At 37.7% G+C, this 25,227-nt stretch overlaps 1 protein-coding gene across 1 annotated transcript in view; it reads right to left on the reverse strand.

Annotated features, from left to right (window-relative positions):
• Nucleotides 1-256: 256 nt before the first annotated feature.
• LOC113718051 (cysteine-rich receptor-like protein kinase 10) overlaps nucleotides 257-25,227 on the reverse strand; it is a 30,618-nt gene continuing 5,647 nt past the window's right edge. Inside the window, exons 12-14 of the mRNA XM_072071938.1 lie at nucleotides 23,394-23,399; nucleotides 5,281-5,300; nucleotides 257-505 (exon numbers count right to left, since the gene is read on the reverse strand). Coding sequence (XP_071928039.1) covers nucleotides 257-505; nucleotides 5,281-5,300; nucleotides 23,394-23,399 — 275 coding nt within the window. The remainder of the gene's footprint in view (nucleotides 506-5,280; nucleotides 5,301-23,393; nucleotides 23,400-25,227) is intronic.

Here is a 25,227-nt window from a genome sequence, read left to right on the forward strand (position 1 = left end):
CGGATAATTTTGCCCACCCTAAATAGAATGATGTGCTGGAATGTAGTCCACATTCCACACGGTTTACAAAGTAGACCACAATGGTCAAGGCGAGACACCTTCAATCAACACAACTGCGAGACAGATAACGAGTTAAAGAAATGTTATAGTTTATGGTACAAAACAATAAATTCAAAAATGAACATACAAAATCTAGACAAGTTTTGCCTATGCTCCAAGCTGACATGATTAGAAATGTCTTTAAGTCTGCTTTTGTTTATCTGGGATATAATTCAGTAATTGGAACTTCGTTCATCGAGGAGCTTGGTAGAAACTTGGTGCCACTAGATGTATCAAATTCTGGTAAATTGTTAAGCAAGCTTTGTATTCTACTTTGACCAAAATATGCAGGTGGATTAGGTGCAGCCAACGTTACAGAGTAACTGTTGAGCATAAGAACTACTGAAGCCATGGTTGGCCTTTGTTCAATTTTGTCTTGAACGCATAGCAAGCCAATATGGATGCTCTGTGTGACAGCCCCACCTTCCCTAAGGCAAACCAAAAGGTTTGGCGGACCGCTTGCCCAACTCTCGCCGGGACTCCATCATACCTCAAATAAAACATAGGAACAAGCATAATGATAATCCGAAACTTAACGTAAAACTTATAAACATTTCTATCTCAAAAGGGGGTGCACACTCAAATAAACAAAGGTTCTCAATACTTCATACATTCAGCCCATGCCAAATGCTAGGGCGAGAACCATTACAAAAGAAATTTTAAAGAACTCAACCAAGCTAGTCTATACAGAGCTCTCTCCTTGCTCGCCTTCCCCTGTTAAGGAAAACAAAACTAAAGGAATGAGCTTAAAAGCTCAGTGAGGTTTCAAACACATAATCAAACAATAAGTCCTATGCATTAACCATAAATAACCAATAGTTCAAGAAACATTTACAATATAAAACGATAACAACACATTCATTAAAAGGATACGTGCTCATAGGAAGCCATTCATTCATTCGTTCTGTGATGCCCCCACTTCTCCCTAAGGCGAACCAAAGGGTATCCGCGAAACGACTGTCCAACTCTCGCCAGGACTCACTACAATCCATCATTCAAAAGCTCGAAATACTTTAAATAACTTCAATACATAATTAAAGTACTTAAAATATCTCACACTTACAATTATGTAACTTTCAAGCTTAAATACAACCCAACGGAAAAGGATACAATAGCCATCCATTATAATATAACTTAAAGTTTTCAAAATAAAACAATCTAGTACTACTCACGAGCACCCTTGGTCTCGAACCCTGTAAAAGAAAACCACAACGTGGGATGAACTACACAGCCCAATGAGGTTCCATGACACTCTAACAGTTCAAATAAATCAAGTAAGTAGGGCATATCATATGCATGGTTCAAGGTTACACAATGGCATGTTATCATGAGGTGATAATCATTGTACGGGTAATTTAAGACATTTATCATGGTATGAGACATTTATCATGAGACAGTCATCATGGTTCAAGACATTGGCATGTATAGTTCACGAGCGATTGGAGCTTATTACAGGTGCGAGTAATTAAGCATGTTACAGGTATGGAGCATTAACATGAAACAGGTATCATGATATGAGTACATTGGACAGGTAACAGGTATGGAGCATATCACAGGCATAGCTCAGGATTTCATGTTGGCATTTTAGCATGAAACAATTATCATGATACAAGGTAAACATATACTGTAGGATACGGTGTTCCAGTGGTACACTGTCGGTCATCTGCACCTTATGACTTCCGGATCCCCTCGGTTTGACTGGCCATCACCTTATCCCTCCAGTGGTAATACTCGAGTATACCGAAACGGTGTTCCAAGGTTCCAACCTACCCGACCGAGCCCAGTCCTGTCTCGAGTAGATTAGTAACCATGAGCAGGGCCCAGTACAGCTTAGAGCTTACAACATGCACAAGTAATCAAGTAATTCAGCAAAAGGTAAAATTCATCATTTGAGCAGGTCGAGTGAGGTAAAGTACACACTCGCCTAACAATGATGGACAGCTTCATATAACATGCGATTCATGATAATCAAGTAATCAAGTGGATACTTAGCACGTAAGCACGTAAGCAATACAAGTTGATTTCATGGGAGCATGTAATTCACGGATATCACATATTCATGTAAATTGAAAATCGAGTAAACAGATAATCAAGTAATCAGGTAGTCATGTGATTTGATAAACGGTTCACGGTTGACGGGTAACGGTTGAGTAGTGACGGTTAATTGACAGGCATTTGTCATATTAATAGGCCATCATTGGCCGTTATCCCATTTTTACCATGTGAGAGTCGAGGAGATTCACTTCAACGACGTATGCAACCTTAGCATACCAAGTCATGTTATTCGAGCATTTCCAAACATGAGTTATTCATTTCAAAAGAGAACGAGTGCGATAAAGTACACACTCGACCCCATTTTTCAAAACCGAGTAGGCTAAGCAAGCAATCTAGCAAGTTAAGCATGTATCGAGTTCATATGGTCATTTGATATGGTTAATCATTTAACCAATTCATGTAGATATGCAATGCAAGTATACATTCCTTAAATAGGCATGAGTATGGTAAATACTTAACACATAATACTTAACACTTAATAATCATGAAATAAGCATGTCCTAGACTTATTCAATTACATATTCCTATATGGAACACTCACATAGTCAAAACAAGCGAGTAGTTCTCAAACAAGCGTTTTAGGTGTCCGCTCCGAGATCCTCTTGAAGGTTCCCTCGAGTGCCTGAGCAAACAATAATAAACTACCACTCAAAATCACTACAAATCTCTAATTATCGAGGATGATTGAACGCTAGAGCAATCTAAGGAAATCTTATGAAAATGAACCTCAATTACTCGTAAATCGAGGTTCAAGAGGAGTTTCTTAAAGTACATGAGGAATCGAGTTTTTATTTTGGAAATCAAGTATAAAATGTTCGAGTAATATCGAAGAAATAAGGAGTATTTGAAAACTCCCTTCCCTTGGAATTCGGAAAATTTTCAGGTTTGATACGATATTTTGAAAAATCGTATCTCACATTCTAAATGTCAAAAATTGGAAAACTTGGTACCATTGGAAATCTCATTGAAAGTACTAAAAGTTCTCAGAACACACTTTTCCACGAATGTAAGTGAAAGGCACTCAAATTTTGGCTCAAAATTGGTAATTTGAATTACTAAGACAGATTTAAATTGATTTTTGGCCAACTTTGGAAATTCGGTAAAATTCACTTGTTTTGAGCTAACCTTTGAAATTTGGAAATCAATTAGTGTTGCAATCCAAGAGTATAACAAAACAAGCAGAACGAGAAACAGAGTTTCGAGCACCAAGATATAGTAGCTCCAAGTTGCTGAAAAAGTTAAAACTGTTGGGCTATTTTCCAGGTTTGAAGACTAGATTCGAAGTATCATTTGGTCATCAAGTTGGCATTGGAAATACATCAAACTTGGTACACTAAATCTTCCATGTGTGAACAACATTTCTACCAAGTTTCATACAAAAACTGTCACGGTAAGACAGTCATTAAAACAACCAAAGTTTATGAAGAGTTGCAAGGCTAAACTACCTTCTCACTTTTCTTTTGTTTACAAACTTTTTGTACCATGAAATCAGTTCCAAATCTCTCCATTATTGAAACCAAGAGTTCATAACATCCACTGAGCAATTTAAAGACCATTGACATCCAAATTTTCGAAATAAAACTTTCCAAATCAGATTTGACCATTTGGCTAAGAGAAAACGAAAAATTTTCCAGATTCGATGAGCGAATTTTGTGACATCATTTGCATATCAAAATGGTCTTAGAATATTACCAAATTTTGCACAATTAAACCTCCATATAAGGATTACTCTTCTATCAAATTTTATTTGAAAATTCACACGGGAAGGTAGTTAACTAAACCATCAAAGTTCAAGAAATTTCCCAAGGTAAAACTGTCTTCTAGCTCTTCTTTCCTTTTTAAACATTTTGACCAAAGCAACCAACCCAAATCTGGTTTATTTGTGAAACAAAGTCCAAGGAACATCTAATATAAATTTTGGTAGATGTTGGACATCAAAGTTTCCAAAACAACAAGTCCCAAATCATTGTTAGTTACAAATCTGTCCAAGTGAAAAATTCTATCACTCTAGCAGTTTCAAACTTTCGCCACAACTTACTCAATTCAACTTGGAATTGGGCATGGTTGATGGCGTTGGAAAGATCTGTCATAAAGCTGAATTTTCTCAGAAGAAACCATTTTCAAATTCTATCCACAAACAGCTCGTTTTTGAGCATCAAGAAGTAATTTCTGTCCTGTCTCCTGGAGAGCAACGAAACAGGGCAGTGATTTTCAAACGAATGGTGTGGCTCACTCGAGTGGAACTAGGTCACGTATTTTATACCAATGGAAAGCTGGGAATGTCTAGTTTCCAGTGCCACAAACGGTACTTAATTTCGACATCAGAGCAAAGAGTTATTGCCGATACAAAATGACTGCCTGGGCAATACGGGATTCATTTTCCAGTTTTGCTAACTTTGGAAATCAACTCATTTGACCAACCAAACCTCAATATTTTTCAATGAAATTTTATACACCATCCATACAACATATAAAAATCATATACAAGCCATTACAACCCCAAAATTCTGCAGAAATAGGTATTTTCAAAGCAGGGGCAGAATCGAAACTTTTACCCATGCATCTCTTGAATTTCATACTAATAATACACCATTAATCTACTATTTTGAGCACTAAATCAACATTAAATTCATCATCAATCATCACATCAGCCATCAAGACAAGGGTGGGAGTTCATAGAGCTCACCTTCCAAATTTTCCAACAATATCAACCACCCATATGAATACAAGAGCTTAAAGGTGTTAATCAACCTCCATAAAACAAGATTTCGGGAGTTGATCGTTACCTACTTGTATGGTGAGCAAAGTCAGAATTTTTGGCCTTCCTTAGCACAAGAAAAACAGTGGATAACAGCTCCTTTTCTTAGCTCAATGGGATCTCTAAATGTTTAGTTAAGTGTAGTTCGAATTTGGAGTGAATTGGAAGAGGTATGATGAAGATATGATGAAGGAATTTGGTGAAGTAAACTTGGTCCTTTTCTATCTTGATGTTGCACGGCTGGAATGGAAGCAAAAGAGGCAGCAATTGAGGTAAATATATGGAGGGTTTTAATCTAGTGTGATGCTCCCATGGGAAACTAAAATGTGTGGCTCTCATTTAATCAAAGGTCAACTCTTTTTCCCCGCGCGCACGCTCTCGTTTCGTGCTCGATTCATCTCGCGTTTGTTTCACTAGTGCACTAAACCTCTAATGCAGTTATATTCATATAAATATTATTCACTCTCAATTGTCCCAAAATAAGGGTTTAAAGTTCCTAAATTTAAATCGCGCGTGTGAAAATGCGTATCTCTAATTTAGGCGCGATAACGTGAAACTTCCGAGAAATTCTTATAGCGATAGTACTAATAACTATCACTTGAGTATTTAAACATTAAAATACCTAATTTAGATCCATTATACATATCTCCAATATTTCAAACTTATTGTACTCTCAATCGGTCAACATTTTCAAAGACGTGTTCACTATTTTCACTAAACGAGCTTCCGGAAATTAATTTTTTGAAACAAGTCACTTTAAAAATATAATGAAACTATATTTCCATGTAATTAGGTCTCAAGAGTTTAGAAAATAATATTCGGGGTAAAAGACCAAATAAATAATTAAATAAGCTAGAAATAGGATATTAAATAAGTAAATTTTGCGAGTCCTCACAACCTCCCCTCCTTAAAAGAATTTCGTCCTCAAAATTCATACCTTCTTTAATCTCAGACAACTCTGAACCGTGTGGTGTGTTCATGTCATGCATTCTTTCAGATGCCACTGATCGGTTTCTCCTTCCATTGACTTGTCGAGGGACAGTTCCATTTCCTTGTTGAGGAGTAGTTTCTCGTGGATACCTCCTTGGACAGTCATGAACTTTATGGTTGGTACTCCCACATCCCATACACTTTCGTCCCTTTAGCCAACAGTTTTCTTCAGTGTGATTCGTCCGGCCACAATATCCACAAGTTGGACGAGGTGTTGTGACCTGACTTGCTTGCGAGGTTTTCTTTGATCGGGTCTGTCCTACTGAAGTCCCTCGCGACATAGTTCCTTTTGGTTCCTTTATCATGAATGGTGCAGGAAATAACAGTCCTACTCCATCCACTTCTTTTCTAATTTTGGGTGGTGGTCCATTTTCTCCTAGTGTACTGTCAGATGCATCTCTTTTTCTAGCTTGAAAAGCTTTTAGTTGAAATTTTGTGCTTTCTACCCTTTGCGCTTTTTCGAGAGCGTCACTAAATGTTTCAACCTGTGCTGCGGCAAGGGCATCTTGGATTTCCAAAACTAATCCTTGGATAAACCGTCTTATTCTATTCCGTTCAATAGTCACCAATTCTGGGGCATATGTGGATAACTTCGTAAAGCGTGTTTCATACTCATCTACGCTTAAAGTTCCTTGACGAAACTTTATAAAATCATCTTCTATCTTTTCTTGGACAAGTGGAGGAAGAAATTTCTCATTAAATTCACGTACAAAGTTTATCCAAGTCCTTAGGATTTGATCTCTTTCCCACTTGTTTCTTATAACATTCCGCCATGCTCGGGCTGCTCCTTCAAGTTGAAATACAGTAAAGGTGACTTGTCTCTCCTCTGTGCAATCCAAGGCATCGAATATATTTCTTATATTCTCTAACCAATTCTCAGCCACCTCTGGATCAGGTCCTCCAGCAAACTTGGGCGGGAAAAATTTTTGAAACCGCTCTAAAGCTCGATCCTCCCCTATTTCTTGGTTTCCCCGTTGGTTTCCTTGTCTAACACCTTGACCTTGTTGAGCTACTAAGAGCTCTAGGACATCCGTCATGCGAGTTAAAACTTGTCCCATTTGGTCATTTCCTCTCCCAGCACTTGGCTCAACGTTTTGATCAATATCGGACCGATTAGCTACTCTTTATTTCGGGATTGTCTAGGTTGACGTCCCTTTCGTTGTTCTCTAGTTTCCATGTTCACAGCTAATCTATACACATATGTATAAATCTCACACTAAGCCATAGTCAAACTACACACATATGCCAGTAACAACCTTAAAAGGAAATGAGATCACATATACAAATATCATTATCACTATGCAAGTAAACACAAATTAGAGTTCATTAAATCATAAAACAAGTTATGACCAAGTGAAGTTCGTGCCAAGTCAAAGTCAATAACAAAAATAAACAAGTGATTATCACAAGTACATTCATCTCCAAGGCGCAAACTCTTAAGTTCTACTCCCATTGTCTCACTATGAAAGATCACAAGTAGAGATTCACTAGATTAATTGGAACTAGACGATTCTCGTTCCCTAACATGCTCGATTTCAATCCCAACACAAGGATCTTTTGAGTTGCGATCTTTTCTACCTTCCACTCTTAATTATTGTACCATCTTAACCAAACAATTATTGGTTTCCTGTAACCATTCCCATGAAATATCAATTCATTCCTATTCCCCACAAATGGAGATATCAAGTCCTTATGGTTGATTTACACCCTCAAGTACTCGGGTACAAGAATCCGAAATAAGGTAATTCACAACTCGAGCCGGCCGGTCACAAGAGTAAATCAACACATTCGAGATTCCTACCCAACACACATATCAAATTCCCTCCAATTATCAAGATAAAGGTTTTACAACCTATAACATTCATGATTCACAGCTTACATTTCTAGAAGGGCACTTAAGCCTTTACTCAATCACATAGTAAGGACCATAACACCACTTGGCCTTATCTTGCTCCTTTGTAGAGACCACGTGAAGTGGTTCTAAATTTCATCGCTACAAGCAATCATTTAACTTTCAGACCAGTCCCACAGTCCGGCATCCTAAACATTTAAGCCTAGAATACACTACAAAGATCTGGGGCCTAAGCTCTGATACCAACTGTGACGCCCCCACTTCTCCCTAAGGCGAACCAAAGGGTATCCGCGAGACGCCTGCCCAACTCTCGCCAGGACTCATTATAATCCATCATTCAAAAGTTTGAAATACTTTAAATAACTTCAATACATAATTAAAGTACTTCAAATATCTCACACTTACAATTATGTAGCTTTCAAACTTAAATACAACCCAACGGAAAAGGGTACAATAGCCATCCGTTATAATATAACTTAAAGTTTTCAAAAGAAAACAATCTAGTACTACTCACGAGCACCCTTGGTCTCGAACCCTGTAAAAAAAAGCACAACGTGGGACGAGCTACACAGCCCAGTGAGATTCCAAGACACTCTAACAGTTCAAATAAATCAAGTAAGTTGGGCATATCATATGCATGGTTTAAGGTTACACAATGGCATGTTATTATGAGGTGATAATCATTGTACGGGTAATTTGAGACATTTATCGTGGTATGAGACATTTATCATGAGACAGTCATCATGGTTCCAGACATTGGCATGTATAGTTCACGAGTGATTAGAGCTTATTACAGGTGCGAGTAATTAAGCATGTTACAGGTATGGAGCATTAACATCAAACAGGTATCATGATATGAGTACATTGGACAGGTAACAGGTATGGAACATATCACAGGCATAGCTCAGGATTTCATGTTGCATTTTAGCATGAAACAATTATAATGATACAAGGTAAACATATACTGTAGGATACGGTGTTCCAATGGAATTCTATCGGTCTTCTGCACCTTATGACTTCCGGATCCCCTCGGTTTGACTGACCATCACCTTATCCCTCCAATGGTAATACTCGAGTATACCGAAACGGTGTCCCAAGGTTCCAACCTACCCGACCGAGCCCAATCCTGGCTCGAGTAGGTTAGTAACCATGAGCAGGGCCCAGTTCAGCTTAGAGATTACAACATGCACAAGTAATCAAGTAATTCGGCAAAAGGTAAAATTCATCATTTGAGTAGGTCGAGTGAGTTAAAGTACACACTCGCCTAACAATGATGGATAGCTTCATATAACATGTGATTCATGATAATCAAGTAATCTAGTTGATACTTAGCACGTAAGCACGTAAGCAATACAAGTTGATTTCATGGGAGCATGTAATTCACGGACATCACATATTCATGTAAATTGGAAATCGAGTAAACAGATAATCAAGTAATCAGGTAGTCATGTGATTTGATAAACGGTTCACGGTAGACGGGTAACGGTTGAGTAGTGACGGTTAATTGACAGGCATTTGTCATATTAATAGGCCACCATTGGCCGTTATCCCATTTTTACCATGTGAGAGTCGAGGAGATTCACTCCAACGACGTATGCAACCTTAGCATACCAAGTCATGTTAACCAATTCTCAGCCACCTCTGGATCAGGTCCTCCAGCAAACTTGGGCGGGAAAAATTTCTGAAACCGCTCTAAAGCTCGATCCTCCCCTATTTCTTGGTTTTTCCGTTGGTTTCCACATCCAACACCTTGACCTTGTTGAACTACTAAGAGCTCCAGGACATCCGTCATGCGAGTTAAAACTTGTCCCATTTGGTCATTTCCTCTCCCAACACTTGGCTCAACGTTTTGATCAATATCGGACCCATTAGCTACTCTTTCATTTCGGGATTGTCTAGGTTGACGTCCCTTTCGTTGTCCTCTAGTTTCCAAGTTCACAGCTAATCTATACACATATGTATAAATCTCACACTAAGCGCCATAGTCGAACAACACACATATGCCAGTAACAACCTTTAAAGGAAAAGAAATCACATTTACAAATATCATTATCATTATGCAAGTAAATACAAATTAGAGTTCATTAAATCATAAAACAAGTTATGGCCAAGTAAAGTTCATCCCAAGTCAAAGTCAATAACAAAAATAAACAAGTGATTATCACAAGTACATTCATCTCCAAGGCGCAAACTCTTAAGTTCTACTCCCATTGTCTCACTATGAAAGATCACAAGTAGAGATTCACTAGATTAATTGGAACTAGACGATTCTCGTTCCCTAACATGCTCGATTTCAATCCCAACACAAGGATCTTTTGGGTTGCGATCTTTTCCACCTTCCACTCTTAATTATTGTACCATCTTAACCAAACAATTATTGGTTTCCCATGAAATATCAATTCATTCCTATTCCCCACAAATGGAGATATCAAGTCCTTATGGTTGATTTCCACCCTCAAGTACTCGGGTACAAGAATCCGAAATAAGGTTAATTCACAACTCGAGCCGGCCGGTCCAAAAGTAGATCACCATATTCGAGATTCCTACCCAACACACATATCAAATTCCCTCCAATTATCAAGATAAAGGTTTTACAACCTATAACATTCATGATTCACAGCTTACATTTCTAGAAGGGCACTTAAGCCTTTACTCAATCACATAGTAAGGACCATAACACCACTTGGCCTTATCTTGCTCCTTTGTAGAGACCACGTGAAGTGGCTCTAAATTTCATCGCTACAAGCAATCATTTAACTTTCAAACCAGTCCCACAGTCCGGCATCCTAAACATTTAAGCGTAAGATACACTACAAGGATCTGGAGCCTAAGCTCTGATACCAACTGTGACGCCCTCACTTCTCCCTAAGGCGAACCAAAAGGGTATCCGCGGGACGTCTGCCCAACTCTCGCCAGAACTCACTACAATCCATCATTCAAAAGTTTGAAATACTTTAAATAACTTCAATACATAATTAAAGTACTTCAAATATCTCACACTTACAATTATGTAGCTTTCAAGCTTAAATAAAATCCAACGGAAAAGGGTACAATAGCCATCCGTTATAATATAACTTAAAGTTTTCAAAAGAAAACAATCTAGTACTACTCACGAGTACCCTTGGTCTCGAACCCTATAAAAGAAAACCACAACGTGGGATGAGCTACACAGCCCAGTGAGGTTCCAAGACACTCTAACAGTTCAAATAAATCAAGTAAGTTGGGCATATCATATGCATGGTTCAAGGTTGCACAATGGCATGTTATCATGAGGTGATAATCATTGTACGGGTAATTTGAGACATTTATCATGGTATGAGACATTTATCATGAGACAGTCATCATGGTTCAAGACATTGGCATGTATAATTCACGAGTGATTGGAGCTTATTACAGGTGCGAGTAAATAAGCATGTTACAGGTATGGAGCATTAACATGAAACAGGTATCATGATATTTGTACATTGGACAGGTAACAAGTATGGAGCATATCACAGGCATAGCTCAGGATTTCATGTTGACATTTTAGCATGAAACAATTATCATGATACAAGGTAAACATATACTGTAGGATACGGTGTTCCAGTGGAACTCTGTCGGTCATTTGCACCTTATGACTTCCGGATCCTCTCGGTTTGACTGGCCATCACCTTATCCCTCCAGTGGTAATACTCGAGTATACCGAAACGGTTTCCCAAGGTTCCAACCTACCCGACCGAGCCCAGTCCTGGCTCGAGTAAGTTAGTAACCATGAGCAGGGCCCAGTTCAGCGTAGAGCTTACAACATGCACAAGTAATCAAATAATTCGGCAAAAGGTAACATTCATCATTTGAGTAGGTCGAGTGAGGTAAAGTACACACTCGCCTAACAATGATGGACAGCTTCATATAACATGCGATTCATGATAATCAAGTAATCAAGTGGATACTTAGCACGTAAGCACGTAAGCAATACAAGTTGATTTCATGGGAGCATGTAATTCACGGATATCACATATTCATGTAAATTGGAAATCGAGTAAACAGATAATCAAGTAATCAGGTAGTCATGTGATTTGATAAACGGTTCACGGTTGACGGGTAACGGTTGAGTAGTGACGGTTAATTGACAGGCATTTGTCATATTAATAGACCATCATTGGCCGTTATCCCATTTTTACCATGTGAGAGTCGAGGAGATTCACTCCAACGACGTATGCAACCTTAGCATACCAAGTCATGTTATTCGAGCATTTCCAAGCATGAGTTATTCATTTCAAAAGAAAACGAGTGCGATAAAGTACACACTCGACCCCATTTTTCAAAACCGAGTAGGCTAAGCAAGCAATCTAGCAAGTTAAGCATGTATCGAGTTCATATGATCATTTGATATGGTTAATCATTTAACCAATTCATGTAGATATGCAATGCAAGTATACATTCCTTAAATAGGCATGAGTATGGTAAATACTTAACACATAATACTTAACACTTAATAATCATGAAATAAGCATGTCCTAGACTTATTCAATTACATATTCCTATATGGAACATTCACCTAGTCAAAACAAGCGAGTAGTTCTCAAACAAGCGTTTTAGGTGTTCGCTCCGAGATCCTCTTGAAGGTTCCTTCGAGTGCCTGAGCAAACAATAATCAACTACCACTCAAAATCACTACAAATCTCTAATTATCGAGGAAGATTGCACGCTAGAGCAATCTAAGGAAATCTTATGAAAATGAACCTCAATTACTCGTAAATCGAGGTTCAAGAGGAGTTTCTTAAAGTACATGAGGAATCGAGTTTTTATTTTGGAAATCAAGTATAAAATGTTCGAGTAATATCGAAGAAATAAGGAGTATTTGAAAACTCCCTTCCCTTGGAATTCGGAAAATTTTCAGGTTTGATACGATATTTTGAAAAATCGTATCTCACATTCTAAATGTCAAAAATTGGAAAACTTGGTACCATTGGAAATCTCATTGAAAGTACTAAAAGTTCTCAGAACACACTTTTCCACGAATGTAAGTGAAAGGCACTCAAATTTTGGCTCAAAATTGGTAATTTGAATTACTAAGACAGATTTAAATTGATTTTTGGCCAACTTTGGAAATTCGGTAAAATTCACTTGTTTTGAGCTAACCTTTGAAATTTGGAAATCAATTAGTGTTGCAATCCAAGAGTATAACAAAACAAGCAGAACGAGAAACAGAGTTTCGAGCACCAAGATATAGTAGCTCCAAGTTGCTGAAAAAGTTAAAACTGTTGGGCTATTTTCCAGGTTTGAAGACTAGATTCGAAGTATCATTTGGTCATCAAGTTGGCATTGGAAATACATCAAACTTGGTACACTAAATCTTCCATGTGTGAACAACATTTCTACCAAGTTTCATACAAAAACTGTCACGGTAAGGCAGTCATTAAAACAACCAAAGTTTATGAAGAGTTGCAAGGCTAAACTACCTTCTCACTTTTCTTTTGTTTACAAACTTTTTGTACCATGAAATCAGTTCCAAATCTCTCCATTATTGAAACCAAGAGTTCATAACATCCACTGAGCAATTTAAAGACCATTGACATCCAAATTTTCGAAATAAAACTTTCCAAATCAGATTTGACCATTTGGCTAAGAGAAAACGAAAAATTTTCCAGATTCGATGAGCGAATTTTGTGACATCATTTGCATATCAAAATGGTCTTAGAATATTACCAAATTTTGCACAATTAAACCTCCATATAAGGATTACTCTTCTATCAAATTTTATTTGAAAATTCACACGGAAAGGTAGTAAACTAAACCATCAAAGTTCAAGAAATTTCCCAAGGTAAAACTGTCTTCTAGCTCTTCTTTTGTTTTTAAACATTTTGTCCAAAGCAACCAACCCAAATCTGATTTATTTGTGAAACAAAGTCCAAGGAACATCTAATATAAATTTTGGTAGATGTTGGACATCAAAGTTTCCAAAACAACAAGTCCCAAATCATTGTTAGTTACAAATCTGTCCAAGTGAAAAATTCTATCACTATAGCAGTTTCAAACTTTGGCCACAACTCACTCAATTCAACTTGGAATTGGGCGTGGTTGATGGCGTTGGAAAGATCTATCATAAAGTTGAATTTTCTTAGAAGAAACCATTTTCAAATTCTATCCACAAACAGCTCGTTTTTGAGCATCAAGAAGTAATTTCTGTCCTGTCTCCTGGAGAGCAACGAAACAGGGCAGTGATTTTCAAACGAATGGTGTGGCTCACTCGAGTGGAACTAGGTCATGTATTTTATACCAATGGAAAGCCGGGAATGTGTAGTTTCCAGTGCCACAAACGGCACTTAATTTCGACATCAGAGCAAAGAGTTATGGCCGATACAAAATGACTGTCTGGGCAATACGGGATTCATTTTCCAGTTTTGCTAACTTTGGAAATCAACTCATTTGACCAACCAAACCTCAATATTTTTCAATGAAATTTTATACACCATCCATACAACATATAAACATCATATACAAGCCATTACAACCCCAAAATTCTGCAGAAATAGGTACGTTCAAAGCAGGGACAGAATCGGAACTTTTACCCCATGCATCTCTTGAAGTTCATACTAATAATACACCATTAATCTACCATTTTGAGCACTAAAACAACATTAAATTCATCATCAATCATCACATCAGCCATCAAGACAAGGGTGGGAGTTCATAGAGCCCACCTTCCAAATTTTTCAACAATAACAACCCCCATATGAATACAAGAGTTTAAAGGTGTTAATCAACCTCCATAAAACAAGATTTCGGTAGTTGATCGTTACCTACTTGTGTGGTGAGCAAAGTCAGAATTTTTGGCCTTCCTTAGCACAAGAAAAACCGTGAATAACAGCTCATTTTCTTACCTCAATAGGATCTCTAAATGTTTAGTTAAGTGTAGATCGAATTTGGAGTGAATTGGAAGAGGTATGATGAAGATTTGATGAAGGAATTTGGTGAAGTAAACTTGGTCCTTTTCTATCTTGATGTTGCACGGCTGTGTTGACCTTGGTCGATCAATCCTTGATTTTGATGATTAACAAACCAAAATGTAGATTTGGTCTAATGTTTTTTTGTGAGAAATTTGTTAGAATCAGGTTCAATGGTGTCAAGGAAAGAAAACCAACCAAATGAAGAAGCAAAATCAGGTCACTCATGTCGGACGGCCAAAAGGAAACTATCGGACGTCCGAAAGGATGAAGAACATCAAGAAGGAAACTCTGTCGGACGCTCGTGAGGAAGCATCGGACGTCCGGAAGGATCGGACGCACGCCTCGGACGCACATCGATTGCATCGGACGTCCGAGAAATTTCGCAAAGATTTGATGACTCTCTGCCTACGTTCGGACGCAGGGTTCGGACGTCCGACAGGTGGTTCGGACGTCTGACAGGCACCTGTCGGACGTCCGACAGGCCAACGGCTAGTTTTGACAGCATTTAATATTTGACCGTTAGAGAGCCTTTTGAAGCCATTTCTCACCTTCTATAAATACCCCAAAGCACAAGAAGACAAGAGACTTTTGCCAACACAAAATACAAGCTTACAAGTGAGATTTTTGAGTAGAAAGATTCTTTGTTGGTTGTATAAGGGGTTGGGGAAGTTGGGTTGTGAGGTTGCTCAAGTGAAGGTTATTCTCTAGGAGGAGTAAAACCTTGGTGAAGGTGAACCTATCACTTGAAGTGGTAAAACCTTGGTGAAGGTTGCCTCATTTATATAAAATAGTTCTTATTTGGGTGAGTGATCTTTCAAGTGTAGGTTGTTGAGGGTTAACTAGAATAGTTGTAAAACTCCTTGGCTCAACCAAAGTGTGTTTGGGGTGAGGAAGGAGTGAGCCTTCACTTGTACATCTTGGTTAGCATCGCCATCTATTGAAGAGGCTATTGGATTGATATTTGGTTTGCATTTCTTATCTTTTCTCTTTAATTAAGTTTTCTTTATTGTGCTTAAATTTGATATATCTTTGTGCATCATTGTGAATTTGTTTGTACTCATTGGGTTGCACCGGGCTCTTACAATTGGTATCAGAGCTTGGTCTCTTTTGATCAAGCTTAACCGCTTAGAGTAAAGATCATGGCAACCATAAAAGTTTCTTTTTTAGAAGGGCAATCTATTGATAGACCTCCTATGTTTAATGGTTCTCATTTTAGCATGTGGAAACAAAGAATGATGATTTTCTTACAATCCATTTATATTGAATTATGGTATGTGGTAGAAGATGGTCCTTATGAAGTTAGAATAGTTGACTCTACCACCAATTTGAGTAGATTAAAGACTAGACAAGAATTGAATGAAAAAGACAAGAGATACCTTTCTTTGAATGCCAAGGACATGTGTATATTGTACAATGCATTAGATGTAAATGAATCTAGTAGGATTAAAGGTTGTAAATCAGCTAAAGATATTTGGGATAAATTGTGTGTATTTCATGAAGGTAACCAAGATATTAAAGAACAAAAGAAATCTTTGCTTGTTTCTCAATATGAATTTTTCAAAATGCATCCTCTTGAAAATGTTGATAAGATGTGTAGTAGATTTTGTGACATTATTGAAGATCTTAAATTGCTTGGAAAAGAATATTCTTTGGGTGAGAAAAATAGAAAGATTTTGAATGCCTTGCCAAAAGAATGGGAAAACAAAATAAATGCTATAGAAGAGGCAAAGGATTTAAATTCTATGTCCATTGAATCTCTTGTGGATACCCTAACCTCTTATGAATTAAAGCTGAAATTCAAAGTGCAAGAGGAAGAAAATGCAAGAATGTATAAGAGAGGCATAGCTTTTAAAGCATCTCAAGTGGGGGATAACCCATCCTTCATGGGTAATGAAATCATGGAAGTGGACAATGATATAACTCCTCACATCAAAAGTTTCAAGAAGATCTTCAACAAGAGATGTTCAAGAGGAGATTGCAAAATTACATGGGATGAATGCAATTCAAAAAGAGAAAAAGAAGAGTTGGCCCAAATGGCACTAATGGCCGTTGGAGAAGATGAGGTAAGTTCTTATCACTCTTCTTGTGATGAAGATAATGAAGATGATGATGTGAAAACTCTTATGATTAAAATGCATAAAAGTTTGAAAAAATCTTATGCTAAAAATAAAGATTTGAAAACAAAAATAAATGATTTGTTGGAAGAAAACTCCAAACTTTTTCAAGAAAACAAATGTTTGAGAATGGAAAATGATGATTTAAAAAATCAAAAAGGTGTTTTTGATTGCAAAAATAATTTGAAAAGGAAGTTGGAAGAGAAAACAAAGTTTTATGAAAAAATGTTGGAGGAACAAAATTTGTTAAAGAAAAGAATTAATGACTTGAACGAGGTTCTCCAAAATGAAAAACAAAAGTTTTCTCAAACAAAAGAAAGCAAATCTTTTCAAGGCACAAATAAGTTTGCTAAGAAAATTAGTTGCATTAAATCCACTTATGTGCAAAATACTTCTATCATGTGTCACTTTTGTTGCCAATTTGGACACATGCAAAATGATTGCTATGTAAAGAAAAATATGAGAAAAGGTATGAAATCCATGTGGATTGCGAGATCATGTTGTAATAACTCCCAAGGACCCTATTATGGTCTTGACTTGAAAAATAAAGGGGGAGTTTGCTTTTTGATTGATGCCAAAAGGGGGAGTAGGATTTATTGAAATTTCTTTGCATGTTGGCACTTTCTAAGGGGGAGCTTTATTTGAACTTATTTGATAAAAGAAATCTTCATTTTGTTTGTCATCATCAAAAAGGGGGAGATTGTTGACCTTGGTCGATCAATCCTTGGTTTTGATGATTAACAAACCAAAATGTAGATTTGGTCTAATGTTTTTTTGTGAGAAATTTGTTAGAATCAGGTTCAATGGTGTCAAGGAAAGAAAACCAACCAAATGAAGAAACAAAATCAGGTCACTCATGTCGGACGGCCAAAAGGAAACTATCGGACGTCCGAAAGGATGAAGAACATCAAGAAGGAAACTCTGTCGGACGCTCGTGAGGAAGCATCGGACGTCCGGAAGGATCGGACGCACGCCTCGGACGCACATCGATTGCATCGGACGTCCGAGAAATTTCGCAAAGATTTGATGACTCTCTGCCTACGTTCGGACGCAGGGTTCGGACGTCCGACAGGTGGTTCGGACGTCTGACAGGCACCTGTCGGACGTCCGACAGGCCAACGGCTAGTTTTGACAGCATTTAATATTTGACCGTTAGAGAGCCTTTTGAAGCCATTTCTCACCTTCTATAAATACCCCAAAGCACAAGAAGACAAGAGACTTTTGCCAACACAAAATACAAGCTTACAAGTGAGATTTTTGAGTAGAAAGATTCTTTGTTGGTTGTATAAGGGGTTGGGGAAGTTGGGTTGTGAGGTTGCTCAAGTGAAGGTTATTCTCTAGGAGGAGTAAAACCTTGGTGAAGGTGAACCTATCACTTGAAGTGGTAAAACCTTGGTGAAGGTTGCCTCATTTGTATAAAATAGTTCTTATTTGGGTGAGTGATCTTTCAAGTGTAGGTTGTTGAGGGTTAACTAGAATAGTTGTAAAACTCCTTGGCTCAACCAAAGTGTGTTTGGGGTGAGGAAGGAGTGAGCCTTCACTTGTACATCTTGGTTAGCATCGCCATCTATTGAAGAGGCTATTGGATTGATATTTGGTTTGCATTTCTTATCTTTTCTCTTTAATTAAGTTTTCTTTATTGTGCTTAAATTTGATATATCTTTGTGCATCATTGTGAATTTGTTTGTACTCATTGGGTTGCACCGGGCTCTTACAGGCTGGAATGGAAGCAAAAGAGGCAGCAATTGAGGTAAGTATATGGAGGGTTTTAATCTAGTGTGATGCTCCCATGTGAAACTAAAATGTGTGGCTCTCATTGATTCAAAGGTCAACTCTTCTTCCCCGCGTGCACGGGCTCGTTTCGTGCTCGATTCATCTCGCGTTTGTTTCACTAGTGCACTAAACCTCTAATGCACTTATATTCATATAAATATTATTCACTCTCAATTGTCCCAAAATAAGGGTTTAAAGTTCCTAAATTTAAATCACGCGTGTGAAAACGCGTATCTCCAATTTAAACGCGATAACGCGAAACTTCCGAGAAATTCTTATAACGATAATACTAATAACTATCACTTGAGTATTTAAACATTAAAATACGTAATTTAGGTCCATTGTACATGTCTCCAATATTCCAAACTTATTGTACTCTCAATCGGTCAAGATTTTCAAAGACGTGTTCACTATTTTCACTAAACGAGCTTCCGGAAATTAATTTTTTGATACAAGTCACTTTAAAAATATAATAAAACTATATTTCCATGTAATTAGGTCTCAAGAGTTTAGAAAATAATATTCGGGGTAAAAGGCCAAATAAATAATTAAATAAACTAGAAATAGGAGATTAAATAAGTAAATTTTGCGAGTCCTCACAACCTCCCCTCCTTAAAAGAATTTCATTCTCGAAATTCATACCTTCTGTAATCTCAGACAACTCTGAACCGTGTGGTGTGTTCATGTCATGCGTTCTTTCAGATGCCACTGATCGGTTTCTCTTTCCATTGACTTGTCGAGGGACAGTTCCATATCCTTGTTGAGCAGTAGTTTCTCGTGGATACCTCCTTGGACAGTCATGAACTTTATGGTTGGTACTCCCACACCCCTTACACTTTCGTCCCTTTAGCCAACAATTTTCTTCAGTGTGATTCGTCCTTCCACAATATCCACAAGTCGGACGAGGTGTTGTGACCTGACTTGCTTGCGAGGTTTTCTTTGATCGGGTCTGTTCTACTGAAGTCCCTCGCGACATAGTTCCTTTTGTTTCCTTTATCATGAGTGGTGCAGGAAATAACAGTCCTACTCCATCCACTTCTTTTCTAACTTTGGGTGGTGGTCCATTTTCTCCTAGTGTACTGTCAGATGCATTTCTTTTTCTTGCTTGAAAAGCTTTTAGTTGAGATTTTGTGCTTTCTACCCTTTGCGCTTTTCGAGAGCGTCACTAAATGTTTCAACTTGTGCTGCGGCAAGGGCATCTTGGATTTCCAAATCTAATCTTTGGATAAACCATTTTATTCTCTTCCGTTCAGTAGCCACCAATTCTGGGGCATATGTGGATAATTTCGTAAAGCGTGTTTCATACTCAGCTACGCTTAAAGTTCCTTGACGAAACTTTATAAAATCATCTTCTCTCTTTTCTTGGACAAGTGGAGGAAGAAATTTCTCATTAAATTCACGTACAGAGTTTATCCAAGTCCTTAGGGTTTGATCTCTTTCCCACTTGTTTCTTATAACATTCCATCATCCTCGAGCTGCTCCTTCACGTTGAAATACAGCAAAGGTGACTTGTCTCTCCTCTGTGTAATCCAAGGTATCGAATATATTTCTTATATTCTCTATCCAATTCTCAGCCACCTCTGGATCAGGTCCTCCAGCAAACTTGGGCGGGGAAAATTTCTGAAACTGCTCTAAAGTTCGATCCTCCCCTATTTCTTAGTTTTCCCGTTGGTTTCCTTGTCCAACACCTTGACCTTGTTGAGCTACTAAGAGCTCTAGGACATCCGTCATGCGAGTTAAAACTTGTCCCATTTGGTCATTTCCTCTCCCAACACTTGGCTCAACGTTTTGATCAATATCGGACCCATTAGCTATTCTTTCATTTCGGGATTGTCTAGGTTGACGTCCCTTTCGTTGTCCTCTAGTTTCCATGTTAACAGCTAATCTATACACATCTGTATAAATCTCACACTAAGTCATAGTCGAACAACACACATATGCCAGTAACAACCTTTAAAGGAAAAGAAATCACGTATACAAATATCATTATCACTATGCAAGTAAACACAAATTAGAGTTCATTAAATCATAAAACAAGTTATGGCCAAGTAAAGTTCATGCCAAGTCAAAGTCAATAACAAAAATAAACAAGTGATTATCACAAGTACATTCATCTCCAAGGCACAAACTCTTAAGTTCTACTCCCATTGTCTCACTATGAAAGATCACAAGTAGAGATTCACTAGATTAATTGGAACTAGACGATTCTCGTTCCCTAACATGCTCGATTTCAATCCCAACACAAGGATCTTTTGGGTTGCGATCTTTTCCACCTTCCACTCTTATTTATTGTACCATCTTAACCAAACAATTATTGGTTTCCTGTAACCATTCCCATGAAATATCAATTCATTCATATTCCCCACAAATGGAGATATCAAGTCCTTATGGTTGATTTCCCCCCTCAAGTACTCGGGTATAAGAATCCGAAATAAGGTTAATTCACAACTCGAGCCGGCCGATCCAAGAGTAGATCACCACATTCGAGATTCCTACCCAACACACATATCAAATTCCCTCCAATTATCAAGATAAAGGTTTTACAACCTATAACATTCATGATTCAAGTTACATTTCTAGAAGGGCACTTAAATCTTTACTCAATCACATAGTAAGGACAATAACACCACTTGGCCTTATCTTGCTCCTTTGTAGAGACCACGTGAAGTGGCTCTAAATTTCATCGTTACAAGCAATCATTTAACTTTCAAACCAATCCCACAGTCCGGCATCCTAAACATTTAAACTTATAATACACTACAAAGATCCGGAGCCTAAGCTCTGATACCAACTGTGACGCCCCCACTTCTCCCTCAGGCGAACCAAAGGGTATCCGCGGGACGCCTGCCCAACTCTCGCCAGGACTCACTACAATCCATCATTCAAAAGCTCGAAATACTTTAAATAACTTCAATACATAATTAAAGTACTTCAAATATCTCACACTTACAATTATGTAGCTTTTAAGCTTAAATACAACCCAATGGAAAAGGGTACAATAGCCATCCGTTATAATATAACTTAAAGTTTTCAAAAGAAAACAATCTAGTACTACTCACGAGCACCCTTGGTCTCGAACCCTGTAAAAGAAAACCATAACGTGGGATGAGCTACACAACCGAGTGAGGTTCCAAGACACTCTAACAGTTCAAATAAATCAAGTAAGTTGGGCATATCATATGCATGGTTCAAGGTTACACAATGGCATGTTATCATGAGGTGATAATCATTGTACGGGTAATTTGAGACATTTATCATGGTATGAGACATTTATCATGAGACAGTCATCATGGTTCAAGACATTGGCATGTATAGTTCACGAGTGATTGGAGCTTATTACAGGTGCGAGTAATTAAGCATGTTACAGGTATGGGGCATTAACATGAAACAGGTATCATGATATGAGTACATTGGACAGGTAACAGGTATGGAGCATATCACAGGCATAGCTCAGGATTTCATGTTGACATTTTAGTATGAACAATTATCATGATACAAAGTAAACATATATTGTAGGATACGGTGTTCCAGTGGAACTCTGTCGGTCATCTGCACCTTATGACTTCCGGATCCCCTCGGTTTGACTGTCCATCACCTTATCCCTCCAGTGGTAATACTCGAGTATATCGAAACGGTATCCCAAAGTTCCAACCTACCCGACCGAGCCCAATCCTGGCTCGAGTAGGTTAGTAACCATGAGCAGGGCCCAGTTCAGCTTAGAGCTTACAACAGGCACAAGTAATCAAGTAATTCAGCAAAAGGTAAAATTCATCATTTGAGTGGGTCGAGTGAGGTAAAGTACACACTCGCCTAACAATGATGGACAGTTTCATATAACATGCGATTCATGATAATCAAGTAATCAAGTGGATACTTAGAACGTAAGCACGTAAGCAATACAAGTTGATTTCATGGGAGCATGTAATTCACGGATATCACATATTCTTGTAAATTGGAAATCGAGTAAACAGATAATCAAGTAATCAGGTAGTCATGTGATTTTGATAAACGGTTCACGGTTGACGGGTAACGGTTGAGTAGTGAAGGTTAATTGACAGGCATTTGTCATATTAATAGGCCATCATTGGCCGTTATCCCATTTTTACCATGTGAGAGTCGAGGAGATTCATTCCAACGACGTATGCAACCTTAGCATACCAAGTCATGTTATTCGAGCATTTCCAAGCATGAGTTATTCATTTCAAATGAGAATGAATGCGATAAAATACACATTCGACCCCATTTTTCAAAACCGAGTAGGCTAAGCAAGCAATCTAGCAAGTTAAGCATGTATCGAGTTCATATGGTCATTTGATATGGTTAATCATTTAACCAATTCATGTAGATATGCAATGCAAGTATACATTCCTCAAATAGGCATGAGTATGGTAAATACTTAACACATAATACTTAACACTTAATAATCATGAAATAAGCTTATCCCATTTTTACCATGTGAGAGTCGAGGAGATTCATTCCAACGACGTATGCAACCTTAGCATACCAAGTCATGTTATTCGAGCATTTCCAAGCATGAGTTATTCATTTCAAATGAGAATGAATGCGATAAAGTACACATTCGACCCCATTTTTCAAAACCGAGTAGGCTAAGCAAGCAATCTAGCAAGTTAAGCATGTATCGAGTTCATATGGTCATTTGATATGGTTAATCATTTAACCAATTCATGTAGATATGCAATGCAAGTATACATTCCTCAAATAGGCATGAGTATGGTAAATACTTAACACATAATACTTAACACTTAATAATCATGAAATAAGCATGTCCTAGACTTATTCACTTACGTATTCCTATATGGAACACTCATCTAGTCAAAATAATTGAGTAGTTCTCAAACAAGCGTTTTAAGTGTTCGCTCCGAGATTCATTAACTTATTGTACTCTCAATCGGTGAAGATTTTCAAAGACGTGTTCACTATTTTCACTAAACGAGCTTCCGGAAATTAATTTTCTGAAACAAGTCACTTTAAAAATATAATGAAACTATATTTCCATGTAATTAGGTCTCAAGAGCTTAGAAAATAATATTCAGGGTAAAAGGCCAAATAAATAATTAAATAAGCTAGAAATAGGAGATTAAATAAGTAAATTTTGCGAGTCCTCACACGTTCATTCATTCTTCCTTCATTCCCTTATTCCTCTAATCATTTGAAAATGCATTTTTGTAAGTAAAACCCCTCATTTGCATTGACATTCGTTCATTTATTTCATTCACCCCCTTCCGGACGTTAGCCGGATTCCACAAGACTACAAGGTAATATTCGAGTATACCAAACTTTCACCCAGGGTCACCAAATCGCCCGACCGAGTCCGCTTCTGGCTCGAATCGACAGGTAACAAAGGGCAAGGGCCCAATTCAGCCAAACAGCATACATTCATGCGCAACGAGCATTTAATCATTTAATCATTGAAATTTTACATTTATTTAGGTCGAGTGCGATAAAGTACACACTCGCCTAGTAAAATTCATTTTAACAATCATGGATAACATGGAATAAGTAATCATACATCCACAACAAGCCATATAGTCAGTGGAAATATAACAAACAAGGAACACTCACCTATTTACACAAAATAATATCCAAAATATCCTTCCGGATAATACCGTCAGTCACCGATGAACCCTAATATAATCAAAAGAACACATTATGCTTCAATCGTCAAAGATTTAAGTGATTTAAAGAAAATTTGAATACGTACTAGTACAAAGTATAAATATGATTTTGGTAGGAAAAAAAGTACATTTAAACCAAAGGATATAAGTAAAATATTGTAAAACTTATGCTCGCTCGTAAAACTTTGAAATCTCCATTTGAATCGTAGTGACAAAGAAAACGTATTTCTATTAGTCGTTAAGTTTATTTTTCCAAGGGTACAAGTTCGGTCAAGTTCTAATTTATATATCTCGATAAAAGAAGATGCAAATATTGTAGATGGTTCACGTGATATTCGCTCTCAAGCCATACTCGAGTCGCAAGTATTGCTGTTTAGCCCTCGAACGTAAATTTGGGTAGCACGCCCTTTGTATTTACCTATTTTTCAGCCATTTATGGCTTCATTCTTTTCCTCAGTCAGTCCCAAAATCATACACAAAATCATCTCATTTCCATAGCCATTCAATAGGCTCAAAGTCATACAAGTACCAAACCAAGCTAGGAACATGTGCGGAAATGAAGTTTACGTCAAAAAACAAAAGACAAATTTGACGTTGTTTTGCATAACGGACATAACCGAGGCTACGCTTATCAGATTGAGGTGCAACTTATACCATTTCGAATCTAAGACAGAGGGCTACAATTTTGGTGGAGACCACTTAGTCCAGTTTCTAGTGTATCCAAGTCATATTCCCAATTTACAGAACCAGAATCTCACAAACAGGTCAGTTAACCGTACTATACTTAAATGACAATAACTCAGGCTATCGAAGTCCAATCGAGGTGATTCCAGGGGCATTGGAAAGCTAAGACATAGCACTACAACTTTCATGTTTTGGCCAAATACTAATCTAGTACGTATTAGGGTGAACAGACGCAGTCAGATTGGTGAAATGTCAAAACTGTCCCTAAAGTTCTTCCTTTGGCAGTCAGGGGTATTTTTGACTTTTCACACGATACAGTGCTTGGATTGAGCTGAAA

Source organism: Coffea arabica, chromosome 11e (assembly GCF_036785885.1).
Source record: "Coffea arabica cultivar ET-39 chromosome 11e, Coffea Arabica ET-39 HiFi, whole genome shotgun sequence".
NCBI classification, from domain to species: domain Eukaryota; kingdom Viridiplantae; phylum Streptophyta; class Magnoliopsida; order Gentianales; family Rubiaceae; genus Coffea; species Coffea arabica.